Source organism: Gallinula chloropus (assembly GCF_964237585.1).
Source record: "Gallinula chloropus genome assembly, chromosome: 2".
NCBI classification, from domain to species: Eukaryota; Metazoa; Chordata; class Aves; order Gruiformes; family Rallidae; genus Gallinula; species Gallinula chloropus.
Window position 1 is genome coordinate 154,685,330 of NC_140086.1, and position 16,945 is coordinate 154,702,274.

General features: G+C 41.7%; 1 protein-coding gene across 1 annotated transcript in view; it reads right to left on the reverse strand.

Moving 5' to 3' along the window:
* Positions 1–16,945, reverse strand: part of RBM33 (RNA binding motif protein 33) — a gene marked incomplete at both ends in the record, with an annotated part of 96,529 nt that overhangs the window by 7,872 nt on the left and 71,712 nt on the right. Inside the window, 2 exons of the mRNA XM_084279730.1 lie at positions 4,142–4,330; positions 5,717–5,926. Coding sequence (XP_084135856.1) covers positions 4,142–4,330; positions 5,717–5,926 — 399 coding nt within the window. The remainder of the gene's footprint in view (positions 1–4,141; positions 4,331–5,716; positions 5,927–16,945) is intronic.

Below are 16,945 nucleotides of genomic sequence, written 5' to 3' on the forward strand. Positions count from 1 at the left end.
GAGACCTTGCACTGATGTTTTTATGTTTACAGCCATTTGATGCAAGAAAATACAAGTAAGGATGATGATGGAATACCTCCAGAGATCACTCAGTACTCCAATTATCTGAGCACCTAGCAAATGACTCCCTCTACCTGCCACCAAACTAAATTTAAAAAAAACCCAAAATAACGAGGTGTTGGCAATAACTAGCTGAACACAAGCCTCTTTACACAGCATAAATATTAAACATGGATTCCAGAGGACCCACAAAATGCACTGGGTTTTTCATGACCTTTGCAACTTATTAGTAATCTACTTTAGCAAGTGGTTCTGGATGGATGTGTACTGAATGTCACTGCTCCAATGCGGTCCCCCAGGAGGCTCTATTTTGGTGGTGTGCTCAGAAATCTTCTGTACCTTCCAACACTTTGGAATGCCTAATTTTATTTATAGCATGTAACTATTTTAGATTCAGCACTTGGATCTTACTGCAGGTACGTTACTTGTATCTGAAAGCTTGTCCTCTCCAGAAAGAGTCTGATTGCAAAGCGTATGCTGAAAGGAAGTGCTTCCCCTGCTAATTTAATCATGTCTGAGTTGTGAAACACAGCTATGACTAAGGGGCAGTTTCACAGAGCCCCAAAAAATTCCTTTTATTCAGCATCTTGAGAACCTTTATCTTTTTCTCCTAACAGAGCTGCTTTAATGAAGCACGGATGAGAACGAGGAATTTTTCAGTCATTAGGCAATGAATGGTGTTTGAAAGCTAATACATGGGAAATGAGAATTTTTTTCACTTCTAGGTTATGGAAGGAAAAAATGACAGATTTTCAACTTCAACTGTAAAAGTCTCCTCCATCTTCTCTCATGCATGCCCAGCTATTCCCTAAACCAGATCCACAGAACCACCACCTCAAGGCAAGCTGATGGCAAAGCTAGGAGCTCTGAACATCATAAATTGAAGGAGGTTTTCAATTTCCAGAGGTTTGTGCAAGGCACTTGTACCTCTGTAATGGCACTGACGTGAGAAAGTTCAAACCAAAAATCCAACCCTTTTGTCCTGAGAAAAACAAAGAAATCTCTTCCTCTTCATTTACACCATTAACCAATTATAGCCTAACCCATTAAAAGGAATTATGCCAGTGGAGATCCTCGTCCTGAGAAAGTACATGTAGGATAAGCTCATCGCAACAAATTCAAGAGCCAAACTACATATTCAGAAATAGAGGCTGGTGTGGGATCAATTGCTCTACAGAGCATTATGGAAGATCCAGATTAAGCAAAGGTCCTGCACCATCAATTCCTATTCTCCTTCCCAAATGCAGAGAGATCACTGTGAAGCATTTCTTCCCTGTCTCTGGGAGCTATGCCTCAGAGCAGCCATTTCCATGTTCACATCTTGACTGCAGCTGAAATCGATACACAGAGGGCAATATTCAGATTTATGAGCTGAGTTCACACGTCGCTTTGAAGACAGATGCAGGCTTACCATTAGAGTAACCTTGGGAACCTTTACCTTTAAGCAGGGATTTGTGTGTTGGATAATTGGCATGTGTCATTTCAAGCCACTATACAGGCAGGAAGGTAACTCCTTGCATTCCAATTCAGATTTGAAATTTCTTTTACAATTGAAAAACATAAGCCTGTGTTTGACACACACACTAACACTCCCCCCACCCCCCAGCAAGTTAAAGAAAATTCAAGAAACCACTATCTGATCGGTTCAGTTCGTTAAGAAAGGGTTTGTTGAACACAGACAACAGCAAGAGGTGGGATATTCTACATCTTAAAGATGGAGCCAGCTACAATTGACTTGCCTTTCCCTCCTCTTACTGCCTCTTAAACTCCATCCAAACCAGCTAAGAACTCGGCACCTTGCTTAATTTCCCAAGCAGCAGTTAGAGTTTCTCACTTTGCTGCTTTCTCACAACCACCTTCCCAAATTCCTGCTCTTTCAGTTCACCAAGCCGGAACACTCCATCTTAGAAAGATGAGAGCCTCTCATATGTACTGTCCTTACGAAAGCCCCAGAGCCTGCATGGTGAGGAGCCCTTCAGCAGCTCACTTCTGCACTCCTCATGGCAAGTCACTTACACAGAACACAGTTTGAAGGCAGAATGAAGAGATGTTATTTTCCTCTCCCTCTGCTGTCCCAGTAAACTGTCCTTATCCCAACGCACCAGTTTTAGCTTTTCTTCTGATTCTCCTCCCCACCCCACTGTGGGGAGAGCAAGCGGGTGGCCGTGTGGTACTCAGCTGCCACTGGGACTAAACCACAACAAAATTCAAGTGCAGAATTAGTACAAAAGCCTTCTGCATCGTTAGCTGAACTCAAGCATCTCTTTCAAGTACTACTTCTAGATCTCTGATAAAGTGAAAATAGACGATGATTTAGAAATAATAAATTCCAGAGGCACAGCTGCTGCAAGAACACAAGTTCTGTAGGGCAGCGAGATGTATCAAATCCCACTGGAAAACTAATTCTTGTTTTTTTTCCTACAACTACATCCTTCTAAATTGGTCTGTGACATTGAATTGAGAGACCAAAGTTTGCAGTCTGCCGTGAAGAAGCAAGTACTGAATAAATTTTTTAGCACATTCTCAATAACTTCTCTCCATTGTGAGTATTTCCTAACAGGGTTTCTATTAATCTCCTTCTAATATCCTCATGCAAGATTTAGCAAGTAAACACTGAATAAATGTGCTTTGGAACTATGAATAATTTCCTCGAGTACTACCAAACACGAGGGGACAAAGTATTTTGTGGAAGTATTTTTGCTTTCACAAACAAATTAAACCTCTCTGAATTGACGACTTAAATTATTCAGCATTATCCCATTTACTAAACTGGCAAAAAGTGAGGCAGAGTGTACATCTTTAGGAGAGCACTTTGTGTTGTTACAGAGAGATCACAGAACTGTAGGGCTTGGAAGGGACCTCCAGAGATCATCGGGTCCACCCCCCCGACAAAGCAGGTTCCCTAGGACAGGTCGCACAGGACGGCGTCCAGACAGGTCTTCACTATCTCCAGAGATATTCAGCCTTTCCTTACAGGGGAGATGCTACAAGTCCTTAATCATCTTCACAGCCCTCCGCTGGACTCTTTCCAGGAGATCCCTGTCTTTTTTGTGCTGGGAGCCCAGAACTGGACACAGTACTTCAGGTGAGGCCTGACCAGGGCAGAGTAGAGCAGGAGGATCATCTCCTTTGATCTGCTGGCCACGCTCCTCTTAATGCACCCCAGGATCCCACTAGCCCTCTTATCCACTAGGGCACACTGCCTGCTAGTGAAGAAGTCTCACAGAAAACTCCAATTCATGCCTTTCATCTGTCTGAGCATGTTCATCCTGTCAGAAGGAGCATTCAAAACTTAAAATAAATAAAATCAAGGAAAAAAAAAATTATCCTCATCTGTATGTTTCATTATTCATCGACCAGTATTTTCAAGTGTGCTAACAGTAAGTCAGACAGGGCCTCCTAAGCTCTTCAGTGCTTTGAAAACCTCTTGTTTTCCTGAAGTCAATTTAACTGATTCATCGGTTCCAGGAGGTGGTTTAGGAACAGAAGCTTCGCAATAGATTTATCAGTGTGTGATGCACCTTGCTCACAGGTCCCTCTGAAAGAGAACCCTCAAAAAAAACAAAGGATAATGGAAGTCCTTCAAAGGATGCTGTGTTTTCATCTGAAAAAGGCGTTGGCGCTACATGGCACAAATCTCCACTGGGCAGTGGTCACTAAGCACTCCTACCCCAGGACTGCAATGACAGGGAAAGGCAAATGTCAGAAAAGAGGGTAGGTGCAGGTGATCAGCAATAAAAATAAGGACAGTAACCAAAAATACACTTGCTTTGATCTGATCATCTGGCTTTAACAACCCAGCAGAATGGACAGGCCTGTATTGTGTAAGAAAATCAGAGAGATAGCACAGGAACCCCAAAATGAAAGAGACTTTTGCAGCAGGAATGTGACTGTTAGCAAAATCCTCCCATGCCGCAATGTGATCCCCTGCTTGTCTTTGCTACCAGGTGTAGTGCCTGTGTGGGTGCCTTCAAACATAAATTACCAATAAACACACATTGTATTTAGTGTCAGGGAATTAATTGAGCTTTCTGGAATGAAAGCCTTTTGGCACAAAAATGATAAACCGAGGTTGACCTACCTGAATGGGTCCCACTGACATCAGCAGGTTTTTCAGTTGGACATCAGTAGTTGATGAAGAAAGCCCTTCAACTGACACAATACAGGGCTGAGGTTTGCACTCCACCACTCGCAGGTTCTGTTTATTTGGCATCAAGCGTCCTCGGCCCATCTGGCCTGCTACTCCTCTGCCTCTGCCGTGCATAATGACCTGCCAACAACAAAAGTAACAGTGTTTTGATTTACTTACCCGGTGCTTCCGCTCGCTGTGTCTGACAGACGATGTAAAAGTTGGCCATTTACTTAAAGACTTGATTAAAGTACACGTTGATTTAAACCAGCTTGTTGCTGTTTGCTGGTTTGAAAGGCCACTTATTAACATATTCATCCACTGCTTATATGAACCTCTCTTCAAAGGGGAGCCAGTTATGTACTGAGCCATGTGTATGGCATTGAGGCTGAAAGCCTCAGCTTTACCACAGATCGACCACGCAGCGGAGGGGCTCAGACCAAAATACGTAACCTAGTTTTCAACACTGATGACATTGGCAGCATATGTTCAGCCTCATATTTCAATTCTGGCCAAAAAAACCCCCAGTCATCCCTCTCCTTTCTCTCTTCTCAACTCAGAGGTAAATTAATGTGTGCTTAAGCACCTCCAGTGTCTAGGTCTGTTCCCAGGATGGAGCACTCACGCTAAATAACTTTAAAACAACTTTTTTCAAAGTTTCTATTCCCCAAATCCTGTAGGATCTGGCACCACAGTATGCTCTGGAGCAAGATATATGTGGGTTTAATTCTAGTAAATTAGAGGTTAAACAGTGGGAGAGAGGAAAAATAACAGTGAAACAGCCACAAACATTAAACAGAGTTAACACTTAACATCGAGTTAACATTCAACACGGTCTCTCGATTCCTACTTGTAAATCCTACGGAGGGTAATGACTTCACACACCTCTGCATCAGCAAGGAATCTTTATTCTTGCATGAAGCTGGAAGATTATGGCCAACATTTCAAAACCACAAAATAACTTAAAAACCAGAATACCAGCTATTTATGAGGAATGTGCCAGTTTGCAAACAAGAGAAGGCACACAGCACTGCCACCCGAACCTCTCCCTGTCTCCTCCCCATGTGCAAATCAAGTTATACAAGATCACCAATGGTTTTGAGCGATACCAACTTTGAGGATCAACCAAAGAGCATCCTGAAACAGTTGCTGTGTGCTCCTACGGATGCAGAAACAGCCGGAATAAAAGCTTAAGCACAACTTCAGAAAAACTCTTGATTTTAAAGCCAGAAAACACATTGGATAGCTACTGCAGGAGATGGTATCTCAGGGCACGCACATTTCCCCCAGGGAATATGGTGCTGGCCAGAAAGTCAGCAGATGAAACAACTTGCAGACATCTCCAGTCTGTGCTGGGTACAAACAGGCCTCTCCAGATTAAAAGGTTTATATGCAATTATGCATCTCCTGGGTCATACAGCCCTGTGCTAGCAACTGACAAACAGAATGCTCGTTATTAACGGAGCAACACAGCTAGACAGGAGAACTTCTAGCAGCAATATGCATCTAAAACAAAAAATAAATCACCTTTTTAGGTTGATGGATTCCCTGGATGTTTTTGACTCCTTGAGGAGCAGGTGAATGGATCTGTGCCTGCTGCTGCTGTTGGTGCTGCTGCTGTTGCATTCCCTTTGTCAATGTGACCTTCCGCACTGGCTGCTGTTTCGGCTCCGGGGGTTGTTGAGGCCGCTGGGGCTGGCCCTCTGAGTGAAAAAAGCCAGCATCCTCTCCCCCCTGCTGAAATCAACAACACAACAGGCGGCTCAGTGTCCAGGCACCACAAACCCTCACCCTGAGCAGCCTCCTGCCGCATCCAGCTCCTCAGGGCACAGACAGCGCCCATCGGGCCTGCCTGCCAACCCTCGGCTGCAGCAGGCACGGGCAAGGGCTCAGCCTGGAAATCCTGCTTCAGTCCGAAATACATCCATGGCACCTGAAGCACAGCTTACTTGGGTCAGACTTTACTCTAATTACCACGTTCAATAATGCCTTTGCATATGCAAAGGGGTGAGATGTTTTCCCTTCTGCTTGCTAATCATTCTTCCAGGGTTACACATGAACTACAGCCTGTGTTATTTATTTTATAAATTTTCTTTTACGAAGGAGCAAAGAGCCAGGTAAATACTCTGCTCGTAGTTACAGCTCCAACCTCTCTTTAGCTAAAACCTGGTATTTACATTGAAGCACAGAAGTATTCTGCCAACTTGTACATCAGCAGCCTTTTAAGCAGTCTCCTTCCTCAACTACTGGAACCCGGAACAGTTCTTCCCCAAGGCTTTGTTTTATAAAGTTCTTATTATAGATATTCATAATCACCAGCACAACGAAACACCACCTCAGTGCCTCTCTTGGCCGAGGCAGCTCTTCCCACTGCACCTCTCCATGGCACCAGGAGCATAAGCTGAAAGCACCAAGAGAAACTATTCTCTTCCACTGCCTCTACCCAAACAGCTCTTGTTCTTTCTACGGACACACGAGTGCGTCTTCACTTTGTGTCTGACTGTCCAGATCAGATCAATCCCTGAAAAACATCCCATGAAGCAAGAGACAGCAGAGCCCAACAAAAGATCAGGTAGTTTTGTATCAACAAAGCTCATCGTATTATTATGTGGTTCCAACATCAGTATCTGTACCTTGACTGGACTGCATCTTTCCAACTCAGATACTAGCAAATATTCTACCTGCAAGGGGAAGGCTTTGTCTAAGTCCCACCCACCCTCAGGTAACACTGCAAAAGCTCTCACATCAAAAGCATGTCCAGAAGTGGAAAAATTACCGAGGAAGGTATCTTTATTTACAGTGGGGGTTTTCCCCTTTCTTTAAACATTCACAAGTCAAAACTCCTTTACACACGGCACAAACCAGAGGGTTTCATACTACCTGGCATGTTTCTCACAGATAAGGGGACAAAATACAAGGCTGAATGGTTTATGGTCTGAAACTGAGATTATATTGACTGAAAACACAGATCATTGCCTCTACTTGGATTAAACAAAAGAAAGAGAAAGATCTACTGAGGACCAGTTGGTTACTAAGTCTCTTCACTATCATTTGAAGAGAAGTAGTCCGGTACTGGTGATATGTAGGATTAGCCTCATGTTCGAAGCTCACTAGTTCATTACTCACACCCCCAAATCAAGTTCTCTTTATTACCACGTATATGCAGATTCTTACAAATCAGCTACTTAAATGCCAGTCAAATCAGCTTCATCACCCCCCTGCACCATCTACGCTTCATGAGCACAACCTGTGATAAGGAAAGTCTTGAAGCTCTTCCCACTTAAGGGCTTTTGCCCACAGTGTCCGAAGCAAGAAAGCAACAGAGAACTGCATTTGGTTTTTCCACCTTAACCACATACAAGCTTTTTCTCTGCAAAAACTGAATGGCACCATCGCTTCACAAAGATTTGTATATAAAGCCTTGAGAGCAGTAACTGGTGAGAAATTCTAAAGCCCTTCTTTCAGAGTTTCCCTCTTCGATCACTGCTCAAAAATATAAAAGCAACAGCTCTCTTCTCCTGAAAAACCCAAGCGAAACCTTATGAGAATTGCATTAAATCCTCATTTTAATATTAGTTCCAGTATCAGCATCACCATAAGCCCTATGCCTTGATCAGATAATTTCTTTTATTCAACCCTACAGCAGCTGGAAGATGATGAAGCTACAAGGAACAAAAAAAAAAAATCTAGGAGGAATTTAAACGCATTAATTGGGACTTAAAAAAAATCTAATCTCTGCTAACTGCCTGCTGTGAAAAACAACCATAAATATTTGCAACAATCTCTTTCCAAACCAAAAACTGATCCAGCACATAGGGAGAACATCTGAGAGTGAAGCCCTCAGGTACAAATCACATCAAACATACTCATTACCAAAACTTCAGAAGCAATCATTTCCCATGAAAGGGTAGGAAGGCCAACAACCACCCAATATTTAACTACCACACCCAATTAGCACCAAATAAACCTGTATAAACTAAGTGCACGACTGTAATGGGGTCAAAAGCATAAGCACACATCACTGGTTTATATTTATAAAAAACGTGATGGGGTTTGCTCCCTGCTGGGTCTCAAGTACCACCTGTGGGCTTTACTGCTAGTATGATGCTCCTGCAAAACCCTGAAACGGTAGAACTGTCCCAGGACTTTTTAATGAATTAATAAATTTCAGAAATAAGAAAACCTATACAGAGCAATAAATAAGTCCATAGGGTGAGAAGGGATGGAGCAAGGTCTAATATTTCCTGCAACAAGAAGGGAGAAAGGGCAACTGGATCAAGCCCTTTCTTTACACTACTGCTCTGAACATCTACTGCTCTTCCAGATGACCTGAAGAGGGGAAGCAGCAATGAACTTCCAGCACCATTTCTAAAATGAGATCCACAAGTGAGCAGCTTGGTGCTCAAGGACATGTTCCCTGCAAGTCAGCAATACATTGTTTCCCCTTACAAGTAGCCCTGGCTTCAACTAAAGACAGTGTTCAGTGGTTTCATAGGGAAATTAAAATTAAACACGACTCCTAGGTCACCATGCACCTAACAAGCAGGCTCAGATACAAATTTTAGCTCCAATTCCTTTTTCACCAGCTGCAGACACGACAGAGGAAGGCCAAGCACTGTCTGAGCCAGAACAGAGCACCCACGCAGTACTATTTAGTGGCAAATCAGACCCAACACCAACATTGTCCTTTAAACTACTTCTATCCAAGATAACTAGCAGCATTTTGAGGAATGCCAACGAAAACCAAGTTGAGCAAAACACCCACAGAGAGCTTTTAACATCTGGACTTAAAGCTATGGAACATTACTTACAGGTACTTACACGCTCCTACAAGGACATTACAATCATACCTCTCTTCCTCCAACACATGAAACAAGGCAGTGAGTATTCTGACATCAGATTTCCACTCACAAGGTGCACAATAAGCTGGTGCTCCAAAGGTAAATCAAACACACAGCAAAGCTACAGGCAAACAGGTAAGTGAACTGAAGCTGTATTGCAGAAGCTACCCAAGCAGATGTCTAAGTCACAGAAGCTAAGCTGCTAGCATCTCTTCTACTTACAATGTCTCAGTTCTAGCTCATTGCTTTTCCTAAAGACATCTGTGTTGCTAATTTTTCATTAGCTTATATCACTGTCCTCTCCAAACTGCAACAGGTAGCAACAGGAGGTGTTAAAATTTAAGTCTTCCATTGTTAAAGTAATTTTTATCTGCATCTAGCATTTTGGGATGTACAGGGAAAACCAAAATTTTTCGGAGATGTATCTATTCATCACCTTGACCTGCCTCATACCATTCGATGCACAGAGTGCCAGAAACAGGTAGACTTCTCAGTCCAGCAGAGACCTGAGATTGATAAAAGCTTTGATTTTATACTGCAAATTTCCTCTAAGTCCTCTGTGGAAAACTGAATTCCCATGCTTTATTTCTCTGCAAAACAATAAAGGAAGAATGCTTTCCTGTTACCATCTACTGCTTAATTTCTGTAGTACAAATCATTCCAACCTCCAAGGTCTTCCTAACATATAGCCAGGAGAGAGTTCTCCTGCACGAAGCTTTACCATTATTCAGTTCATATCAGAGTAACGGAAACACCTTTTTTTCAGTGGCAGGAGTTCTGTTGAGGGAAAAGTATAAAACTCCTCTTTCAAATTTCAAGTACCAGGAGACTGTTAGCAGTACCAAAACAAGTTAATTTCAAATACTGTGTGGAATTAATCCAAACTCAAAAGGTTGAGGCAAAAGGATTCCATCTGCACAGGGAATGGTTTTCACATTTCTACTGTGGAAGAGTCTGCACAGTTCGATCCAAAACTGGCCTGACCAAAAAGAAAAATGATGCCATTCAGTGGCTGTGAATTTGACAAGTAGCTCCCTGATACTTATCGAGGCTGTTTTTCAATAGTGAGGCTCTCTCACTATATATATATATACAGTCAGTGTTGTGTTTTGAGAAACAAAGACTGATCTATCAAATATGAGATCACAACGTCTAAAAGCAGAATTTTATGAGAATTTAGCAAGCTGAAACTCTCTATCATAATCGTTATGACAGTTTTACAATCACGATGAAGTTTATTTGCCACCAACATTAGCAGGACAAATTTATTTATAACAAATGCTTTAAAATGTACTGATAAAAACGCCTATTGATACTGTCAGAGCTGCTTGCAATTTGACAGATCAAATCTTATTTTCATTCTTAAACCCCATGAAGGAATGGTATCACCAACTTGCATTCTGTAGTGAGCAAATTGATTAATCCCCCTCTATAGAAATCTCAACTCTTGATTACACCTATCAGACGTTAAGCAGCATTATTCTAGAGTGACAACACTTGACAAATTCCCAAACCATTTTTCTCAGCCTTTGTGGCCCTGCTAGCTTGTATTAACCCTGATGAAAAATTAATTTTCCTTATCTTCTGCTAAACCCCAAAATCCAAATCCGCCAAACTGGCAACTCTTTCTGTAAAGGTATTATGAAAACCTCTAAAAGATTAATTGCATGTCTTCAGGTGACATTAAATTAATTTCTGTACTCGTGACAGACATTTGATACTCCGTACTGAGAGGACAGATAACATTGTCAGGATACACAGAAGGACAGTGGTGCAGTGTCCCAGGGCAGCCTCTTATGAATTCTCCTTTCGATAAGGCCATACTTCACTGTCATTGGCACTGTTAGGGATCTCGCAGCCCACAGACCTCACTGCACAGGTTTCTATTAACCACGACAATGCTGTGTCTATCCATATAATCTTTATAAAGCTAATTCAAAAATCACCCACAGTAAAGGGATGCGCATGTCGGATGAAGCGCTTAGAGGAAATAAACTCTGGTTGATTTGTGTAAAAATAACACAGAGGAACAAAACGTTTTCATCTTTTCTTCCATGTACTATAACTCAAATTCTCCATAGAGTGATGAAGGCTTAAATCTTGCAGGGAAATCTCAATCCAAAAACGTCTTGCAATTGATTTCCTTTAAGACAGGAGAAACCCCTCATCTGTTACCAGTTTAAGTGAGTATTGCTAGAAATTAGTACCTCTACGGTATCACAGGAGTCAGCAAGGGAACCCCAAAACATCCTTTGGGTTACTAAACTTATCTTCATTTTAGGGACAAAAGAAATTACTGTTTATCAATTATATAGGTTTTAATTCGTAAATTTGTAGTTTGCTCATCATAGAATGAATCACAGACTGGTTTGGGTTGGAAGGGACCTCAAAGCCCATCTAGTCCAACTCCCTGCCATGGGCAGGGACACCCTCCACTAGCCCAGGGTGCTCAAAGCCCCCATCCAACCTAACCTTGAACCCTGCCAGGGAGGGGGCGGCCACAGCTTCTCTGGGCAGCCTGTGCCAGGGCCTCTAACATAAAATCTAAATCAAATTTAAAATCCCCTCTTTCAGTTTAAAGCCATTGCCCCTTGTCCTGTCACTCCGTGTCCTTGTAACCAGCTTTCCTGTAGCTCCGTCAGGCTGCTAGAAAGTCTCCCTGGCACCTTCTCTTCTCCAGGCTGAAAAAGCCCAACTGTCTCAGCCTGCACTGACTGACTAAAGGTAACAGACACTTACACAGCCAACTATGAAATGTGACATAGAGAAACAACAGTAAAGCCAAAACCATGTAGAACAAGATATCTAATATATATGAGTATTTTCTCCTTACAATTGCCATAAAGAAATCAAAGGCAACCCCTCACAATGAACTCTCTCTTCGACTGGTGCTCCAAATGCTTTATCACTATGATATGGCCGGCTGACAGACTGGGCTGGGAATAGGAAGCATCACCTCTTGCTGAACATCCCACAACCAAGTGACATGACCAAACACTATTTCTGACCAGCTGAAGATCTGTTTTCAATCTGTCAAATGCCAATGAGAAACACCTTTTTTTAAAGGGCCTTTTAAGACCTTTATGTGTATTCTTTTTTTGAATTCAAGAAGAGCAGTATATAAAAATCCCCTCCGGCTCTCCAGCCAGGCTAGAATACACTATCAACAGACAACTCATCATTAACAACTATCTTAAGGCACGCTAATGACCTAGTTTGACTCAGTATGCACAGAAATAAGCTACAGCAGACTACAGAGGTGGCAGAACAGAAGACACTTCTGGTGCTGGTCAGTGAATGTTGGGTTATTTTTCTCAGTCTAACATATGCATGTAGCAAACTTACCTCAAACAAGAGCATCCAGACTAAGCAATGAATAAAATGCAGACACAGTTCCCTTCCTGTGATAAAAAGACGCTGCTAAAATGCTTTAGCAAGCCACAATGTGACAACTATCTCTTCATACACCATTAGGCACAGAAAAGTCAGAAGAGCCAGGAGAAGATGTCTTGTAAAAAGAGCAGATAATTCCATTTAATCCCACCTACTAACAGAATTCTTACCATACAAATCTCCTAGTTTGCCTAAGAGGAGAACTAAGGCATGGAGAAGGACTGGCCAAAGGCATTAGAGATACCCACGCTTCACAAGTTTCACCAGGAGCGACAGACATGAAGTTTAATGTAGATGTCAATGAACAAGTTTTTGGGCAAAATTTCCCAGTTCCCTTTTCAGTTGTAAATCTCTGGGATAACTTTTTTGTTCGGAGAATTTTAGCCAAGACTGGACATGCAGAGAAATCACCAAGAGAAAAGGGTCCTGTTGGAAAACAGCAGCAACTCAAAACTTCCGACAGCCCAAAGCTTCTGAAACCCTTCTCAGCCAGACACCAGCTATGGCACAGAAAGCCAGTACTGGATACCAGAAACCAGTGCAACTGAAGCTTCCCCTCCTGCGTCAAGTCTAGTTTTTCTACTTCATGTTCCTTAATGCTTAAAAAGTAATGGCAAATTGAATCCCACTGTTGTGCTGTCCTAAGCTCCTAGTAGAGTCTCAACGTGGAAAATCCACATCACCTCCTTCCAACCACTTCATGTCAGGATTCTCCCAGCTCAGAAGCACACCTCTGTACTAAATGTCTACTCCAAGTCATCAAACCTGACATACTATTTAACAAATGCACTGGTGACTTGTGGAAACGTTCAGTTCAAGTTGGACAAACCCACATGCTGCTCCTCACAAGTTAAGAGATGGCATTCTATTAGTTTTCATTAGAAAACCATCCCTTTCTCTCTGTAATGCATTTCAACTGTGTTACAGTTGCCTTTAGGCATCTTCTATCAGGAAACCAGGATACCAGATACTCTGTTACACCAACATGGTATCAATATGAATTTAAACTGCAACACTACTGCAGAAAAACACTCCTTTGAGACTGACAAGAGCAACAAGCAATACGCAACGCCTTGCTTTCAGGGTGTTCAGGAGGAAGCAGCACTCCAACATACAATTTGAAAGTCTCCTGAGGAAAAGGGGAAACCTGTTCTCCAATCTAGGACAAGGAGATACTTCATTGCACTTTACAGCCAAGATACCCACAGTAAAGTTAAATTCAGTTTAGGCAGATATGCCTTTTCCCTTTTCAAGGATTTGATGACAGAACAAAAGGAGTACTATCTGTATCTGGCTTGGTTGTCAGACCCCCTTGTTGCCAAGTGTGACCACACATGGCCTTGTATTTCATTTTCCCAGTAACCAAACATGCCCCAACCAGTAAAGCACAGCCCACCTTACTATCACCAAGCCATGAAATCCTCTGCTGCTACAAGGACCATCCTCACTGGAGGTCTGGGAGGGCAGGTTTTAGTGCTAATTTTGAAATGTTTCAAAATAGTACGACCCTCTCATAACCACAATACCACAGGGCTCCCTGACCATTTTTTTTTAAAAATATGGGTATTTTTGATGGGTTTGTTTTGTTGGTTTTGAAGCAAAATTTTAAAATTAATGTCCATTAGTGAAATATTTCCAGAGTGAAATCTTTCAGGCTGTGGCAGGCAGAGTCCTTTTTCAACACCATTTACATTGGTATTGCTTGAAAGGTCTGTGCCCACACGGACACTCTAAATGACTACTACTACCATGGTAGCTGAGCATTCAGACATCACATTTTCTGCAGCTCGTTCAATCCTCTGCTGACAGAATATGGATGTTATTCATACTTCCTTCAAATACTGGGACACGAATAAACCACAACACCATTCTCCCGCTTCTTAAAAGTAACAGTATGGTCTGTAGTGAGAGTTCCCATGTTGTTTCTGTGGAGCTGGGAGAAGGGCTCCCTCAAGAACTTGTCATGCAGATGCCAAAAATCTTAGTGTTTGTAATTCCTGACACATTGAGATGAAAGGCGCTATAGAGCTTTCAAGTCAAATATTTTTAATTAAACTTGAACATACAAAAGCAAGTAGATACAAGTACAAACATTAAGCAAAATTGGTTGATATGGTTACATTATCAAACAAGAATCATCTCAATCAGTATTTTTTTCCACATTTTGAACTCCATATTCATCTCTTGCACTTCTCAGTTGTTATAAATACGAATGAAGTTGTCTATCTTCCATTCCAATTATCCTTTTCTTTTTACAATCTGAGAACATCTTTTGTGACAGACTTTTCAAACAAAAGAACTTGCCAAATCTTTCTTCAAGCTTTTCAGATGAAGCATCATCTCAGGTTTTCAGGAATTATGATCGTTAGCAAGATACTGCCTCTAATCCAACAGGGAACACTGAGATTTTTGTGTATTTTTATATATGTGCATTTATGAAAAAAGCTCATTGTGCAGCATTCCACAGAGACAAAGATTGGTGTGTTCTTGGTGCAGCGTAAGAACCAGCGTTTTCAGGGTTTTGGGACAGACACACATCTCTGATCATGGCAGGCCATTTTCTGGCTAGAGAGAAATCACCCAACAACAATATAAGACGACTGAATGACACAGAGATTTTAAGATACTAACATTACCCATGGAACCTCCAACCATATGAAAAAAAAAAACTCAGCACATTTTGTATAATCTTAAAAATATTTAAAGCTGTAGCTGGCACAAACCTGTTCTTCCAGGACTAAATCCACTTCTAATACATTGGCTTAAGCAATTCAAGTGCACTTAGTACTAGAACTATTTACCGACAGACTGATCACAGAGCCCAAAGACAACCATCACAAACAGCCAAGGTATTAGAAAACATGCCCCATCAGGAGGGAGTGAAGGTTATTATTGCTCAGAAAGTCACAGGATCTTTAAGATGAGAGACAGCCACAAAGAGGGATATAAATTCTTTGCCATCTCTCAAAGTATAATGCAAACAGTCATAGATTCAAAACTGCAACAAGAAAATGTGGTTTGGTCACTAAGAAAATTCTCCTGAATGTACCTGTTTGGTTATCTGCTGGAATAGATGGCCAAAGCAATCTCCAATAACAAGACCTCAGAAAAAGGTTGGACAAACCTGTCAGGAATGCTGCAGTTTTCCCCCCCAAGACAGAATAAAATATTTCTATGGTCCTTTCCCTCCTATTTTGTATAATTTACGAGCACATTTTCAAGTGATTTGTTAGGGTGTTTCTTCCCTATATTCTACAGTCTGAGTTTTCTTATAAGTATCTTTAGGATTGACTTCAGGCTCCTCACTAAAGCCATGCAAACCTCAGATGTTTTCTTAGTAAAATAAACTAGTATGAATCCTCAGTAAATACACTGAGCTGCTCTATCTAGAAAGGATGGCTCTGAAGACATGCCACACAAACCATAAGGCACACTGGATCCAAAGATATTTGGACCTCCATAAACATAAAAGAAGCACCAAAAAAATCTAAGTTTATCTGCTAAACACTAAGTACTGCCTTGTTTTCTCAGAACATAATATTTAAAGGAATAATTAAAATGGGAAACTACTTGCTGTAATGCCATTCCTGTATAAGTTACAGGAATTTTAGAAAGGGGTGGGCACATTGCTATTGGGGGAAGTAGAGGGTGGGATTTGTTAAAAAAAATATCATCAACAGACAAAAATCATTAAATGACAGTACCTAGTGTCACCTTGATATGCACTTAGTTTGGCATGCAGAAAATGCTGAATCATTTTCTACTTCCCCTGTAAGTACAAGAAGCCATAAATTAAGGCATCTTATGCATCAGATAAAGCAGACAACAATATTTCTTGGAATTAATTAGTAATTACAATTCCATAAACATATATTGGGGAAGCACATGAAAGACCGTTTTGAAATAACAAGGGATACCTTGTTCTAGTAACCTCCCTGGAGGTCAGAGAGCCTCAGTAGTACTGCAGTGCCCAGCAACACAAATGCAGTTAAAAGCTTAGACTGGAAAAGATACTGCCTTCAAGAGAAGAAAAATTCTTCTCTTCTGACAGTACTTATACATCATGAATCTCACCAATACACCAAGTACATCTCCTTAATTGTTACACAAAATCACTAGCAACACAATACCACTGAATCCTGTTCTCTGGATGGTCCTACTAAATGTAGAACAGCCCTTGTTACCAGCTCCTGGTTTAGGTCAATTTGCTCTAGACAGTATGGCACTGGCCCCCATCAGCCACTCCAAGTGGCAGCTCTGCTACTGTGCTGCCATGGCTGGCAGGCTAAAAGACAAGGGACTTTCCAAGCCTTTACCAACATGAATCAAGAGAGCTTGGAAAAGGAACCTGCATTGTGTATAATCCTCAGCCATCTCACCCATACCTGGCTATTCAAAACACCTCCCCACAAAAGAGCTCTAGAAAGGAAAAAGGGTACAAGCGATTAGACTGTGATCAGCAGCCAGGCTGCTTAACTGCAGGATCAAGTTAGAGGAGAGATGCCAGCCGCCCCTTTGGCCA